Raw genomic sequence first — 15,868 nt, 5'->3', positions numbered from 1 at the left:
ATGTGCAGTGAGGGGAGAGGCCTCCGTACTGAGAGGATACACTGCATGCTGTGGATTCATTTGAGAACATAGATATCTGTCTGTATTCAGAATGTTGTGTTCTATAGTAGCCTTCACTGAAGGTAATTGCTGTACACACTGTACATCGGTAGGCCTACTGCAGATGCGTTGTTGAGCTGTGTAGGTAAGAAAACGCTGTTCTCTTGCTCGTCTCTGACATTGGTATTTGGCACGGTGGTTCGGAGCCTAGCTCTCTCGCTCTAACCGCACACCAACAAAAGGCTCTGCTTCCTACTCACTTCCACTGGCACCAGACTCAGAGCGACGCTTATCGGAGAGGAGAGTTGCACCAAGCGTTTATGCTTTTCACTCTGGGATCAAGCAAACCACCTGCCTTTCCTCTTATTGCTTAATAACAACAGATGCAAAATCCCAAAGGTGCTTTGCTTTCAACAGAGTGCTGTCCACTGGTGGATGAAAGCGTCTGAAGAGGTTGTTTTGAAGAGGTGGATGAGCGTCTGGATGAGCGTCTGGATGAGCATAGAGCGCTGCTATCCCACTCGTGGCTTCCTGCCGTTTGGTTTTAATGCCTGGTGTGTGTGTGTGTGTGTGTGTGTGTGTGTGTGTGTGTGTGTGTGTGTGTGTGTGTGTGTGCGTTTGGGATTGTTTGTCTATCGCCTGAGGTTTGGGCTTTGTTTGTTTAACGCCTGAGGTTTGGGCTTTGTCAGGACCACAGGGGATTCCACTCTACAAGCCTTCATTAGCAGAAACGATTTGCCACCAAACATATATTTTTTAATACTGCTTCATTTGACCCCTTTCCAAACTAGTTGCAGTTGTTAGTAATAAAGTTGTGAACGATGGAATGGAGAAATGCAATAGTTTTCCGCGAGTTGAACGGTGATAGCTGATGGCCAATATTACTACCATGATGGGCACTTTGCCCAATGTAGATCAACATGCTTGGCGCTCTTCTAATAAGACATTATGCATCTCGTAGATGTGTATTTGATGTAACCCGGGAGCCTAGCTCAGCTCCTTTTCATTCGGCTCATTATTACGGATCCTATTGGCACACTGCCAGGAAGACTTTGTCGAGGAGACTTCTTGTCAAGCCTTTTCTAGTGATAGTGTTTCTGTGAGCTGTTCTTAGGTGAACAGAACGGTTCCTAGAGAGAGAGTGAGAGCGGAAAAACGGGTGAGTTGAGCGCTGCTTCACAACATGCTGCTCTGCTCCACTCTGCTCAGCCCGTCTTCAGTGACTCACTGTCACAAACAGTTCTATTTTCATTCTCCTCTTCCCTCATTTCCATCTCCTTCTCCCGCCCTTGGAAGTGGTGTACTGCCGAACAGAGTCTTGACTACTGAAGGAGGCTCCTGGACTTTGAAGAAGACGTGCGCATCGAAACAAAGGCCTGCGTAGCGTGGCTTGTTCTCACAGGGAAGCAGAAAGCTAGGAGCCTTCTGTTTGAATTGCTGTAGCCACTCCGTGGGCGGGTGTCTGTGGGGCACAGAGGGCAGATTGGGAAAGAGAAAAAGAGACAAGAGGGGAAGTTGTTAGTGCTGCTAACGTCTGATTTAAACCACCTTCTCCTCTCGTCTTTTCTTCTTAACGGCGTTAAGTCCACAGAGACAAGTCACCGGAAAGGCATTTTCCATACCCAAGACTCAATCTTATCTAAACCTCTCATAGGCTGCAGACACCAGCACATTTATTCCATATAGACTCAACACAAAACACTACTTGAATTACATGTATGCATGCTTGGTTCAGTACTCAGAGGACCCGTGGGGTTGGCGAGGTGTGTGTCTGTGTGTGTGATGGAGAGGGCGAGTGTTTTGTCCAGTTGCCTACTTCTTCCTTCCATCTCCAGAGCTACTATGCTGTAGGGGAAACTGAGGCTGTGCCTCAAATGGCACCCTATTCCCTATTTAGTGCACTATTTATGACCTGGGCTCTGGTCAAAAGTAGTGCACTATATAGGGAATAGGGTGCCATGTGAGACTCAGCCTGTCTTTTCCACTGCCAGGGGGTCAGAAGGCTGAAAACTGTGGGCGAGGAAGAGGAAGCAGTGAAGCAAAAAGGGAAAAAAAACATTCACCGCTCTTTGAAGGAGCCAAACGCTGTTCTCCTCTTATCTCACCAGGAGAAAACAGACCATTTCTCCAGCTCACACAGTCTTTAATTGTTTGTGCCCATATTGGTATTGGCCAAAGCAAATTGGCAACTTGCAAACCCTTTCATTCAGGATTCATGACCAAATAAATAGATATGTTTAAATGTTGTTACTTGTGATATTCAAAATCATTGCTCCCTGTTTAACACTTTAAGAGGTTTCAGTTCAATTTTTGACCCCCAAAAGGCCTGTTTTTCTGAGGTGTAACCTAACATCCTCTAATGAGAGTCTAACGTGTGTCTGTCCTCCACAGCATCTCTGGAAGACTCCCCCAGACAGACCCTGGGTCCGGGCCCAAGGCGGGGGTCCAGACTGGGCCTGGGACGGGGGACCGCCTGGCCTCCCAGAGGGAGCAGCAGGGTCAGAGCCACGTCGCCCGCAAGAACCTCCAGGTGGACGTGGGTAGTAGCAGGACAGGACGGTCCCCATCGGTGTCCCCCGCCGTCACCCCCACCTCACCCTACTCCGTGCCCCAGATCGCCCCCATGCCCAGCAGCAAGCTGTGCCCCGTTTGTAAGACGGCCGACCTGACGGGCACCACGGAGGACAACCAGCCAAACTGCAGCACCTGCACCCAGTGCCGATCCACGGTGTGCAACCAGTGTGGCTTCAACCCCAACCCACACCTCACCGAGGTAGTACCTGCTTCTGATCGGCATTGTAGAACTGTTAGGGGGGGAATATATATATATATATTTAAAGTTATAGACCTGTTTAACAATTCTACAAGATATTGTTTGTGTATCATCATGTTGGTCCGTGGTCCGGTTTAGAGAATGTGGTCCGGTTTAGAGAATGAGGTCCTGTTTAGAGAATGAGGTCCTATTTAGAGAATGTGGTCTGGTTTAGAGAATGTGGTTCTGTTTAGAAAATGTGGTCCTGTTTAGAGAATGTGGTCTGGTTTAGAGAATGTGGTCCTATTTAGTGAATTCCGGTTTAGAGAATGTGGTCCTGTTTAGAGAATGTGGTCCGGTTTAGAGAATGTGGTTCGGTTTAGAGAATGTGGTCCTGTTTAGGGAATGTGGTCCGGTTTTGGAGAATGTGGTCCGGTTTGGAGAATGTGGTCCGGTTTAGAGAATGTGGTCCGGTTTAGAGAATGTGGTCCGGTTTGGAGAATGTGGTCCGGTTTGGAGAATGTGGTACTGTTTAGAGAAATCCCTTTTAGGGAATGTGGTCCGGTTTAGGGAATGTGGTCTGGTTTATAGAATGTGGTCCGGTTTGGAGAATGTGGTCCGGTTTATAGAATGTGGTCCGGTTTGGAGAATGTGGTCCTGTTTAGAGAAATCCCTTTTAGGGAATGTGGTCCGGTTTAGGGAATGTGGTCCGGTTTATAGAATGTGGTCCAGTTTAGAGAATGTGGTCTGGTTTAGAGAATGTGGTCTGGTTTAGAGATTGGGACAAGGGTTGTAGAATGTGGTTAGAGACGGTGGTCCAGGTTATAACAGTCATTTGGTCAGGTTGGTTGGTTTCATAGAGTCCGTGAGTCAGGAAGTCAGTGGCTGCATCCAAAATGCCACCCTATTCCCTAACTAGTGCACTACTTTTGACTAGAGCCCTATGGGCAATTCAGTGAGTCAGTGTTCCAGAGAGAAGATAATGCAGGTGGGGTGATGGTGATGAATTCTCCAGTGGCGCGGACCAAGGCCTGTTGGGAGGGCCAGGTAAGGGCCAAGGTAAATAACCCACAGTAAGGTAATTAATCCTGGGACTGAGACTGGCCATCCACTGGGCTCTGACCCAGGACCAGCTCCAACCACACTACTCACTGGCCCTTTGGAGATGCAGCAATGTGTCTGTGACTGAATGGGAGAGAGAGAGAGAGAGAGAGAGAGAGTGTGTGTGATGAGACAGAGAGTGTGTACTGTACTGTATATGAGATGAACATATATTGGAGTGAGTGTGTGCAAATAAGAGTGGACAAGAGATAGAGATGAGATGCCCCAGGCTTGAAATGGGAAAGATAGGAGAGAATGGGAGGATACATGAGGAGGGGAGGAGAGAATAAGACAGAGGAGAGAATGGGATGAGAGGAGTAGAGATGGGGTTCAGAGAGGGGAAGAAAGAGTGAAATCGAACAGAATTAGATGGTGAGAGAGAGAGAGAGAGCAATAGATAAAGACAGAGAGGATAAGAGAGAGAGAGAGAAATAGATAGACAGAGAGGGTAAGAGAGAGAGCGAGCGAGCGAGAGCGAAATAGATAAAGACACAGAGGGTAAGAGAGACAGAGAAACTGAGGGAGCAGTGTGTCCGTGGGTGTTGGTATTTTTTCAGCTGAGCCCTGGGTGAGCTTGTCACAGGCTGTCAGGGAGACAGAGAGAGAGAGAGGCAGAGTGTTCCGCTTGATCTAGCCCGTGAGAAAGCACAGGACCATGAGATTTAACCTCGAACCCAGTTACCGTGGACTGAGTTGGTCTGCGTGGCTGCCTGCCTACTGCACAGCACAGATCTACTTACGGTGCAATGACATTACATTGTCTGTATCACTCTATATTGAGGTTGATGGGGAGGAAGAGGAGGAGGAAGAATAGGAGGGCTCTGGTCAAAAGTAGTGCACTACATAAGGAATGGGGTGCCATTAGGGACACTGTCCTAGTGTTCAGCACACAGCAGCCCTGACCTCCCCTCACAGTTGATTTATGATAGGCCAATGTGCCATCCTCATCCTGGTGGAATGGAACTCATTGGACGATTCCCAAGTGGCACCCGATTCCCTATATATTTTGGTTAAAAGTATTGCACAGGGCCTCCCGGGTGGCGCAGTGGTTAAGGGTGCTGTACTGCAGCGCCAGCTGTGCCACTAGAGACTCTGGGTTCGCGCCCAGGCTCTGTCGTAACCGGCCGCGACCGCGAGGTCCGTGGGGCGACGCACAATTGGCCTAGCGTCGTCCGGGTTAGGGAGGGTTTGGCCAGTAGGGAAATCCTTGTCTCATCACGCACCAGCGACTCCTGTGGTGGGCCGGGCGCAGTGAGCGCTAACCAAGGTTGCCAGGTGCACGGTGTTTCCTCCGACACATTGGTGCGGTTGGCTTCCGGGTTGGATGGCACTGTGTTAAGAAGCAGTGTGGCTTGGTTGGGTTGTGTATCGGAGGACGCATGACTTTCAACCTTCGTCTCTCCCGAGCCCGTACGGGAGTTGTAGCGATAAGACAAGATAGTAGCTACTAAACAATTGGATACCACGGAATTGGGGGGAAAAAGGGGGAATATTAAAAAAAAAAGAATTTAAAAAAAAGTTGTGCACTAAATAGGGAATAGGCTGCCATTTGAGACCAGACATTTTTGGTGTTGTGAGGCTGAAGACGAGGCCACATAAAAACAACGTCATGCAATTTAGAGTGGCATTAACAGGGTCTAACATATGGCCGTGATATGCCATCAACCAATTGCAGGATTGTCAATCATGCATGCTCATCTCGTCATCTGAAAAGGGAAGATGGATGTTGTGTACGCGCGCACATGTGCATGTAAATTGGGGTCCGAAATGATTGACACCTTTGATAAAGATGAGCAAAAATGACTTTAAAAAAATAAGTAATTCGAATACTATACTGTATGCTCAAAAATACCTATATTTTCATGTCATGCAACAAACTCCTAGAGTTTGCTTACCAGCATTGGCAGTTGGATTGGAACCGGTGTTTTGGTCAGATGACCTGAAAATAGAGCTCTGTGGCCTCGCACACCAGTGGTGGGTTTGGCATCGAAATGAGAACGCATGAGCCCGAAAATAACCCCATACCTACTGTAAAATATGGTGGCGGATTGTTGATGATATGGGGCAATTTTGCCTCCACTGGTCCTGGGGCCCTTGTTGAGGTCAACATCATGATATTTATCTAGTACCAGGACAAACTTTGCCACAAGTGGATCTTCCAGGAAGACAATAACCCCAATTACACATCAACATCCACAAAGAAATGGTTATATTTGCCACAAAATCTGCATTTTGCAACGGCCATCTCATTCTCTGAACTTGAAACCCATTGAAAGCCCGTGGCTTGAATTGAATTGAACAGAACAATCTTAAGAGCTGCCATTTTATTGTGAGGAACTGCAGTTTCATCAGACGTTTTTTCCTGTGTTGTCCTTTAGTTGTGTGAATGATCCTCACTAATGGTGTACCTAGACGGATGTTTACATACATGCAGACGTTCTCCAACTGCTAAAACATTTTTGAAAAAGGCCCAGTGCTGTTATCCTCGCAAGATGAGATATCAAAAGGCATTGAAAACACTAATAATATCAAATAATTTTGACCCGTATCTTTTTTAGGAAAGAAATATTACTTGTGAAACAAAATCTCTTTCTCTGAGCTATTTTTGAGCATACAATATAGCACCGTATTTGAATGATTTATTTTTATACAGTATTCTTTGCTCATCTCTATCAAGGGTGTCAATTTGGGCTCCCGAGTGGCCCAGAGGTCAAATGCACCCTGGTTCGAATCCAGGCTGTATCACATCCGGCCGTGATTGGGAGTCCCATAGGGTGGCGCACAATTGTCCCAGCGTCGCCGGGGTAGGCCCGTCATTGTAAATAAGAATTTGCTCTTAACTGACTTGCCTAGTTTAAATATAGGTTACATTTATAGGTTACATTTTAAGCAGCACAAGATATTCCGGACCCCATTTTATATTTGTACGTATGTGTGGTGTATGCATGCGTGTATTTGTTGGGGCGCGTGTGTACCAGTGTGGGTATGTGTGTTTCTGTCGTATGCCTTGCATTAGATAGAACAAGAGCTGCTATGACAGAGATAAGACTGCATCAGACTACACTGAATTCTTTGTTTTAAGTGAATGTGACGAAAAACATGCTGGTCTTATGCGGGGGGGGGGTCAGGTGTCCCAATAACAACATCCTCCACTGTCTACAGGCTGATCATTTCATCAGGGAGAGGAGAGGGGAGGGGAGGGGAGGGGAGGGGAGGGGAGAGGAGAGGAGAGGAGAGGAGAGGAGAGGAGAGGAGAGGAGAGGAGAGGAGAGGAGAGGAGAGGAGAGGAGAGGAGAGGAGAGGAGAGGAGAGGAGAGGAGAGGAGAGGAGAGGAGAGGAGAGGAGAGGAGAGGAGAGGAGAGGAGAGGAGAGGAGAGGAGAGGAGAGGAGAGGAGAGGAGAGGGATCCCTATTTTGAAGACCTGTATCGCATGCTATCTTTGCCATGGCATCAATAACCATTGGTTTGGGGATATTAAAGCCATTTCAATTGAACTGAATTGAAGAGTGGAAGATAATAGCCTGGAGAGAAAAAGAAGAAGAAAAGCAGCAAAGAAAGAGGGAGAGAGCAGATAGAAAGGCGGAAATGAAATTAGAGCATAAGGCGATAAAAATCAGACGTGGTTAAACCATGATGTGAAGCCATGAAGGATCGGCTGATTTCAGAGAATTCGCACGAGGAGCGAACATGATGGAATCAAGATTTAATTACAAAGTCATTCATGATTTAGTCAAACAATGAAAACCAACTGGAGAGCGAGCTTGTCGGCTTTTGGCTGAAAGATTAGTTGGAAAAACTGCCTGGTCTGAAAACAGGGCTAGCTGCAGCACAGAGAATAGGGCTTGCATCCTAAATTGTACTCTATTTCCTTCATAGTGCACTACATTTGACCAGGGTCCGTATGGGAATAGGTTGCCATTTTGGACACATCCTAAACCCTCCTATCCCGAGGCTCAGGGATTTCTGCTACTATCTCTCCATGAAACCCACATGTCCTAATTCCATTAAACACCAACTGTATTAAACACCATACTTATACGTTATAATAACTCATTATCGTGTGTATCCACACGTTTAGTTGCATCTTGGAATTTGACAGTAAATACAAGATATCAAGATGTTCATACTGTAGGGCATGTGTATCTAATATGCAATGAAAATATATTTTTTAATCAAACCTATCAACTAGGGTAGCAAAATCTTTCTAAAAATGTCATTTTTTTCACCAGAAATCACGGTTGGAAGATTATCAGAATCAGGAGGGAATAAGCAGGAAATGTGGAATCTTCTAACCAGGATTTCTGGAAAACTTTGGCAAGTTACCGGTTGCAACCCTATTACCAATAATTAGCCACAGCAGAGTCGAGAGTCGAGGTGTTGTGAGGTAGTGTGCTCCTGGCCTAAACTGGTCAAGAAGAATGTTAGCTACAAATGTACAGAAATCTCTGGAACATCTCTGTTGACGAGTCTACAATATGTAAAACACTAAACAAGAATGGTGTTCATGGGAGGACACCACAGAAGTAGCCACTGCTGTTAAAAAAACAACAACATTGCTGCACGTCTGAAATTCGCAAAAGAGCACCAGAATGTTCCACAGCGCTACTGGCAAAATATTCTGTGGACAGATGAAACTACAGTTGAGTTGTTTGGAAGGAACAGACAACACTATGTGTGGAGAAAAAAAGGCACAGCACACCAACATCAAAACCTTATCCTAACTGTAAAGTATGGTGGAGGGAGCATCATGGTGCGGCAGGGTAGCCTAGTGGTTCGAGCGTTGGACTTGTAACCGAAAGGTTGCAAGTTCGAATCCCCGAGCTGACAAGGTACAAATCTGTCATTCTGCCCCTGAACAGGCAGTTAACCCACTGTTCCTAGGCCGTCATTGAAAATAAGAATTTGTTCTTAACTGACTTGCCTAGTAAAATAAAGGTAAAAAAAAATAAAAAAATGGTTTGGGGCTGCTTTACTGCCTCAGGGCCTGGACAGCTTGCTATCATCGACAGATTTCCTAAGTTTTTCAAGACATAATGTCAGGCTATCTGTCCGCCAATTGAAGCTCAACCGGACATCACCCAGAAGTTGGGTGATCCAACAAGACAATGACGCAAAACACAGAAGTAATTCAACAACAGAATGGCTTCAACAGAAGGAAATACACCTTCTGGACTGGCCCAGTCAGAGTCCTGACTGTGAATGTTTACATGGTGTGTTCAATAAAGACACAATTGTTTGTGTGTTATTAGTTTAAGCAGACAGTGTTTGTCTGTTGTTATGAATTAGATGAAGATCAGTTAGTGTTGTGACCAATTTATGCATAAATCCAGGTATTTCCAAAAGGTTCACACACCTTTTCTTGCCACTGTATATAAGCACCACTTTTGACCAGAGCCCTATGGCTGTCATGAACAGCCGATTTCTTCTGTCTTTCCAGTCATTGTAGATAGGATCCTGGCCTTTCAACGGGGGCTGAAGTGAAGTGTATTGTACAGGAGGCTGGGGGTTGAGTTAGTTAGGCAAATACTGTAGCAGGAGGCTGTGGGTTGAGTTAGATAGGCAAATACTGTAGCAGGAGCCTGTGGGTTGAGTTAGTTCGTTATATACTGTAGAAGGAGCCTGTGGGTTGAGTTAATTCGTTAAATACTGTAGCAGTGACAGATAAAACAAGGGTTTATAACAGGCTGCCAGCCACGGGACAGAATGACAGCTGCCACCTAGGGTAGGGGGCTGTTCTGTGTGTGTGCATGTGTGGGTGTGTGTGTTCACGTGTACTTGGATGCATGCATGCGTGTGTGTGTGTGTGCGCGCGCGTTTGTGTGTCTGTGTGTGTGTGTGCATGCATCTGTGTGTTTTGTTTTTAAATGCATGTCACCTCTGCAGAATGTTCCATAATTAACCTTGGTAGCTAGAGAGTTACAAACTGTACCTCACTAGACCACAGCGTTCTAAGATAGTACCCTATTGCCCACATAGTGCAATTATTTTGACTAGGGCCCAGACACACTTAGGACAAACGGTGCTATTAATAATCTAGTGGGGTCTATCGGCTGTCCCCATAAGAGAACCCTTTGAAGAACCCTTTTTGGTTCCCGGATAGATCCCTTTTTGGGTTCCATGTAGAGCACTTTCCACAGAGGGTTCTACATTGAACCCAAAAGTGTTCTACCTGGAACCAAAAAGGGGTTCTACCTGGATCCAAAAAGGTTATCCTAATGGGGACAGCCGAAGAATCCTTTTGGAACCCTTTTTTCTAAGAGTGTAATGGTGGCATATTGGCAGTTGTTAGGAATATGGTGCTATTTAAGACACACCTCAGACTTCACATTCCAACCACACATTTGACAAAATATTGCATACCTTACCTGAATAGAACATTCCATGTCTTCCCTTGAGCTAGCAGAACTGCATCATTTGGGCAGACGTTCCATACCTCACTTCAGTAGAATGTGCCCATTCCTCACCAAGGCTGAAGGCTCCGTTTTATTTAGAGAGCAGAGAGCTTCACTCTTCAACGTCAACAGAGTGCTTCTCTGCCTCGAAGTCAAACCTCATTACTCAGCCCAATATTCTGTGTAACACATGGTTTCTCGAAGAAGAAAAAAAGGGTTTGCCCTCTTTCGGGGGCCGCTTGCGTTACACCTAGCTCTGTAGAACGGACTTTACTGTAACTTAGGGCGTTAATAATTATGGCTGCGATCCCCGTACAGGGATCAACATCAGGGGACATTTCAGAGTGACAGCTAAAAACACAACGTCGTAACATTAAACATTCTTGAAAATGCAAGTGTCTTACATCCTTCAAAAGATTAGGATCTTGGTAATCAAATTACGTTTTCCGATTTACAATAGCTATTACAGAGAACAAATACCATTGCTTTTGTTTGAGAAGAGCAATCAACAACAAAAACATTTTCCGCCATGACAGTTTTTACACATTTACATCTGAAGGTAAAATTATGACTTACATTCTGATATCTTGCTCTTATTTCTCTTCCTGAGGGTCCCAGTGATCAAATGAGGTGCCGTTTTCTTTGATAAAATAAATTTTTATAGCCTAAATCTAAACATTTTGTAAACCGTTTGTGCTGTGAATTCCATCTCTATCAATTTTTTACAGAGCATTCGATGGAATTACACACCGTAAACAATCATTTATCTAGTCATGGTTGGTTTCAGTGCATTCCTCTGGATGTTTGCAACACAGCCAAACGTGATAATTTTTTTTGCGGGGAGTATTGACCGAAGTGAACTCAAATCAAATCAATCAAATCAAATCAAATGTTATTTGTCACATACACAAACTGATTTGAAGACAACGAGCAATGACTTCCTTGCGCACCAATAATTTTAGCGAAGCTTCGTTGATTGACTGTATTTCTGCCCAATGACCACTGATCTTCTTGAAATCTAGCTGGGTAGATAGCCAATGAGCTGAGGTAAACGCCAGTATGTAATGGTTATGGGTTGGACCACCATTCCTTAATCGCACGCGTAACGAACTCCATTCTCGCCTTGACCATCAGAGGAGTTTCAGTGACCCTTGTTACGCACAGCAGTATTTTGGAAAGTAGTATTTTCAACGATTTCATTGAAGACGAATAAATCAGGAAAAGCGAAGTCCAAGTTTAAGTATACAGATTTGCACCAGATTATAGAAGAGATTGATCAGGAAAGTGAGACAGATTTTTTTGTTTGAGGAATCTTTGAGTGTTATGATTCAAACAGGAGCTGAGGAGCTGTTTCTGCAAGGACAGGACGTACTTCTGGACGGGTAAGTGCTAATGCTGTTTTCTGAAATATAAATATATATATTTATTTATTTTTGCAAGAATGTGTGGTTTGTTTGGGTGTATGTGTGTGTGTTTGTTGGTTTGTTTGGGTGTGTGTATGTATGTATGTATGTATGTATGTGTATATATATACGCCTCCATACTGTATGTATATATATATTAAAAAAGTATTTAGGCAGCCACCAATTGTGCAAGTTCTCCCACTTAAAAAGATGAGAGAGGCCATGTGATTTTCTGGATTTTCTTTTCTCATTTAGTCCGTCATAGTTGAAGTGTACCTATGATGAAAATTACAGGCCTCTCTTTTTAAGTGGAAGAACTTGCACAATTGGTGGCTGACTAAATACTTTTTAGCCCCACTGTATATTCCATGTCAGATATATATATATATATATATATATATATATATATATATATATATATATATATATATATATATATATTGTTTTTTATTCAAATGGAATGGAGTAGAACAGCAAACACACACATGGCCACTGCGCCTGCTACTCCTCTCCATTTCCATATGAAATAGCCGTTGGGTGCTGTTCGGGGGAGGGCAGGCCCACAACAATGGCCGGAGTTGAATGGAACAGCACTTCACCTTGGTGACTGTTCCCTCTGCTCTATACAATACATATGTTTATTTTATGTGATGATAAAAGGCTCATACAATATAAATATTTTTTAAAATGTTTTCTTTCACAGTGATAGTGACTCTGACTGGGAGCCCCCGGTGCCAAGCTGCCCGCTCTACCTCTGCCCCCTCTACTCCTGCCTCCAGTGGTGTTCATATGCCACAGTTCATTACTGCAGGCATGACTGTGCCTCAGGGTCAAAAGGGCACAGCATGGAGGCGTCGTTGTGTTCTGTGTCGCATGAAGTCCCCCATCACCTGCACCACTTGTTCAGTTTGCCTCTGCTTTACATCAGAAAGAGACTGCTATGGGACATGGCACAGGCAGCAAAATATTGTGTAGAGGACTTCCAAAGGGTCTACTGTTTTTTTTAAAATATTTATTTTAAAACATTTTTATATATATATTTTTTGTGTTAGAATTGCTTTTTGATATGTTGTATATAGTTATTTGCACTGTTGTATATAGTTATAGGTCATTTCACCAATTCGGCCACTTTGGTACATTTGGGCAACTTGTGTGGGACACCTGGGTGACTTCATGCTAAATGTCATGTAGCTCACCCATTCCTGAAGTTATCAGTCTGAAACTTTGCACACCTACAGTTGCCCTCTTGTGTTATCCATCAAAATGATATCCAGCATCCTATCTGACTGTGTGGCTATTCTAGTACATGTGAAAGATGATACTACAACAATAAAAAACAGAACACGTATGCTCTTTCTTTCTCTTTTCTTCCACCAGATCTACTGTGTTATATTCTTCTACATTCAATACATCCTTGCCTCTGGGGCTGAGCAACAGGCAGTTAGATTAGGTTATGTCTTCAGGCGGAAATTGAGAACAAGGGATGCAGCCATAAGAGGTTAACTATCTTATAAACCGATCCGCAACATCTCACGGAGCGGAGGTTGAGAAACACGGGTGTCGTACACGGAGCAGCAGAATCAGTGGAGGCTGTTGAGGGGGAGTAGAGCTCGTAATAATGGCTGGAATGGAGCGCTATCAAACACATGGAAACCATACCGTTCTATCGATTCCGTTCCAATCCATTACTATGCACCCGTCCTCCGATTTCGAAGTGCCACCAGCCACCATTGAGAAGCAGACTACTCTGTGAGTTTTTTTTCTCCATCTGATGCCAGTCCTGTGGGATCCCTAGCGGGGCCCCTGCTGGGCCTGTAACGTCCTGTCATTGCCTGGTGTACAACATCGAGATGTGGCTTTCACAACACGGAGAGGTTTTCCACTAATCACCTTCAAGACACCCATCATCGTTTTCTTTCCAGCCGCCGAAGGTTTCTGCTTCAGAACTCGAATGCCAGCCTAGCAACATTTAGTAACGAGGGAAGTGCCTTTTGGAGAAAGTGTGTGCGCCTCGTTTGTGTTTTCCATCATTTGTGTGTGTACGCTACAAAGGCTCAGAGAGGCCTTTTGATGTCTCCTGGCCCAGTTTTGTGCTAATTGATAAACCACTGCATTTCGAATTCCTCCTTTTTCCCCAGACTGCAGTGTTCAGCAGCACCATGTAGCCTAGCCCGCTGCAGCCTGGTGGTACTGCAGAAGGTTTTTCTGCAGGGCATGGCTTCTCCATTTGTCTACCGCTGTGTCTGGGTCCATCTCTGTCCGATCCACCGTTCCTCACAGTACCACTGTGTCTGCTTGCGGCCCAAATGGAAACCTATTCCCTATGCAGTGCACTACCTTTGACCAGAGCCCCCTATGCCTGTCTCTGTCTGTTTCGCCTGTCTCGGTCTGCTACGCCATTTCTCACATAACCACTGTGTCTGGCTGCGTCCCAAATGAATCCCTATGCAGTGCACTATGCAGGGGATAGGCTGCCATTCCAGACGTAGACAGTGTCTGCCTGTCTGCTTGACTGAGGGTGTGGCTCCCTGAGAGCTGATGATGTTTAGCATTAGCTTGACATGGCAGCCAGCAAAGATAGAGGAGCAAAAGAAAGAGAAATGGCGTGTGAGAAGAATAGAACCTGATTAGACTTTATTAACATATTTGTTTTCCGCTGGCGTTTAGACAGTGTGTGTTTTGGTATGACAGTGCTGTGGTCTATCCCTGTAATATATGATGTATATATCCAGCTCTCTGTAGGCTTCTCACTGCTAAATTATTTCCTAAAAACACTCTCTCTATTATTTATATTTATACATATATATGTAGATATAAATAAGAGAGAGAGCGTATATATATATATACATATATATGAGAAGCATTGATATCTGAAGCAGTGCTGTGTAATTTGTGCTTCAATCCATGGCAGGAGGTGACAGGATGCAGAACATACACACACACTACCAGCCACTACTAGAGTAGTGGAAAATGGATGATGAGATGGGAGAGAAATGAAGATTGAGAGGACTGCGATGGAGAGATGAGGACAGGGGAACGAGTGATAAAGATGTAGAGGGAGACCAAGATGGAGGGAGGGCAGAAGAGAGAAATGAAATGGGGGAGAGACCGCAATAGTGTTGCTGTAATTTCATGCTTTTTCATGGAAGAAAAAAAATCACATTTTATCAAGACTCACATGATTGCCTCAGAACAGGCAGAGAGAGAGAGAGAGTGACAGAGGGAGAGAGAGAGAGAGATAGATAAACGAGTGCTGGCTCTCCACAAAATATCATATTTCATAAAGGTTAACATAATTGTCTTAAGCGATGCTACGAAAGAGTGAAAAGAGAGGGAGAGAGAGAGAGAGAGAGAGCTCAACCTTGATTTGATCAAGGCCCTGGCTTGTTTGTTTTTGCATATCTATTTTCCCTGCAGCCCACTGTTGTTTGTGAGCGCGCCAGGTTGATTGACTGTTCAAAGGAATGCCTCATCACTCCAACCTCAGAGAGACTACAGGGACTAAAAACAGGGTGTGGGATACTACTGTGACTGAATGACTGACACACACACTGGCAGACAGACAGACAGACAGACTGACCCAGAAACACACTGACTTGTTGTCATTGACCACCTGACCCAGTGTACAAAATATCAACAAAGGCCTCATGGGAAATATGCACTCCTCAATAATAGGTGTAACAACCTTCTCCTCTCAGCCCTCTCCATTACTATGGTCCAGCCGGGCTTATGGCAACAATACTAGATCTCGGCTGTGTCCCAAAGGTCAAAAGTAGTTCAATAGAGGAATCGGGTGATGTTTGGGACCAGCCCTCATTCACACTTAGTGTGGCTAATAGCTAATACTCATTTAGCTTCCACCTCGTGAACTCTGGACTATTTGAACAGCAATTCACACTGTTCTTTCCCAAATGTGATATCGAGGTAATTTCAAGTTCAGTATGATCTGGTGAGGCATCCTTCGCCATGCAGCGAGAGGGGTTCTTTTTCTAGCATTCACCAACCAGGCATAATGATTTTATGCTATCGTGCCTGGCTGGCTGGAGTTGTAATATGCTCTAGCTGTCCATGGGTGTGTCCCAAATGGCACCCTGGAAGTGATTTCGTACACTCGTTTTGAGCAGGGCCCTGTTTGGAATGGTTCCCTATTTAGTGTACTCCTTTTGACCAGGCCCCTTTTT

General features: G+C 44.8%; 1 protein-coding gene across 2 annotated transcripts in view; it reads left to right on the top strand.

The window, feature by feature from the left end:
* LOC109868681 (protein bassoon) overlaps window positions 1–15,868 on the top strand; it is a 116,906-nt gene that overhangs the window by 10,588 nt on the left and 90,450 nt on the right. For both annotated transcript variants that reach the window (XM_031825691.1, XM_031825689.1), the window contains exon 2: window positions 2,431–2,812. In XM_031825691.1, coding sequence (XP_031681551.1) covers window positions 2,431–2,812 — 382 coding nt within the window. The remainder of the gene's footprint in view (window positions 1–2,430; window positions 2,813–15,868) is intronic.

This window comes from Oncorhynchus kisutch, linkage group LG1, assembly GCF_002021735.2.
Source record: "Oncorhynchus kisutch isolate 150728-3 linkage group LG1, Okis_V2, whole genome shotgun sequence".
NCBI classification, from domain to species: Eukaryota; Metazoa; Chordata; class Actinopteri; order Salmoniformes; family Salmonidae; genus Oncorhynchus; species Oncorhynchus kisutch.
This window is presented reverse-complemented; position numbering and strand designations above follow the sequence as displayed.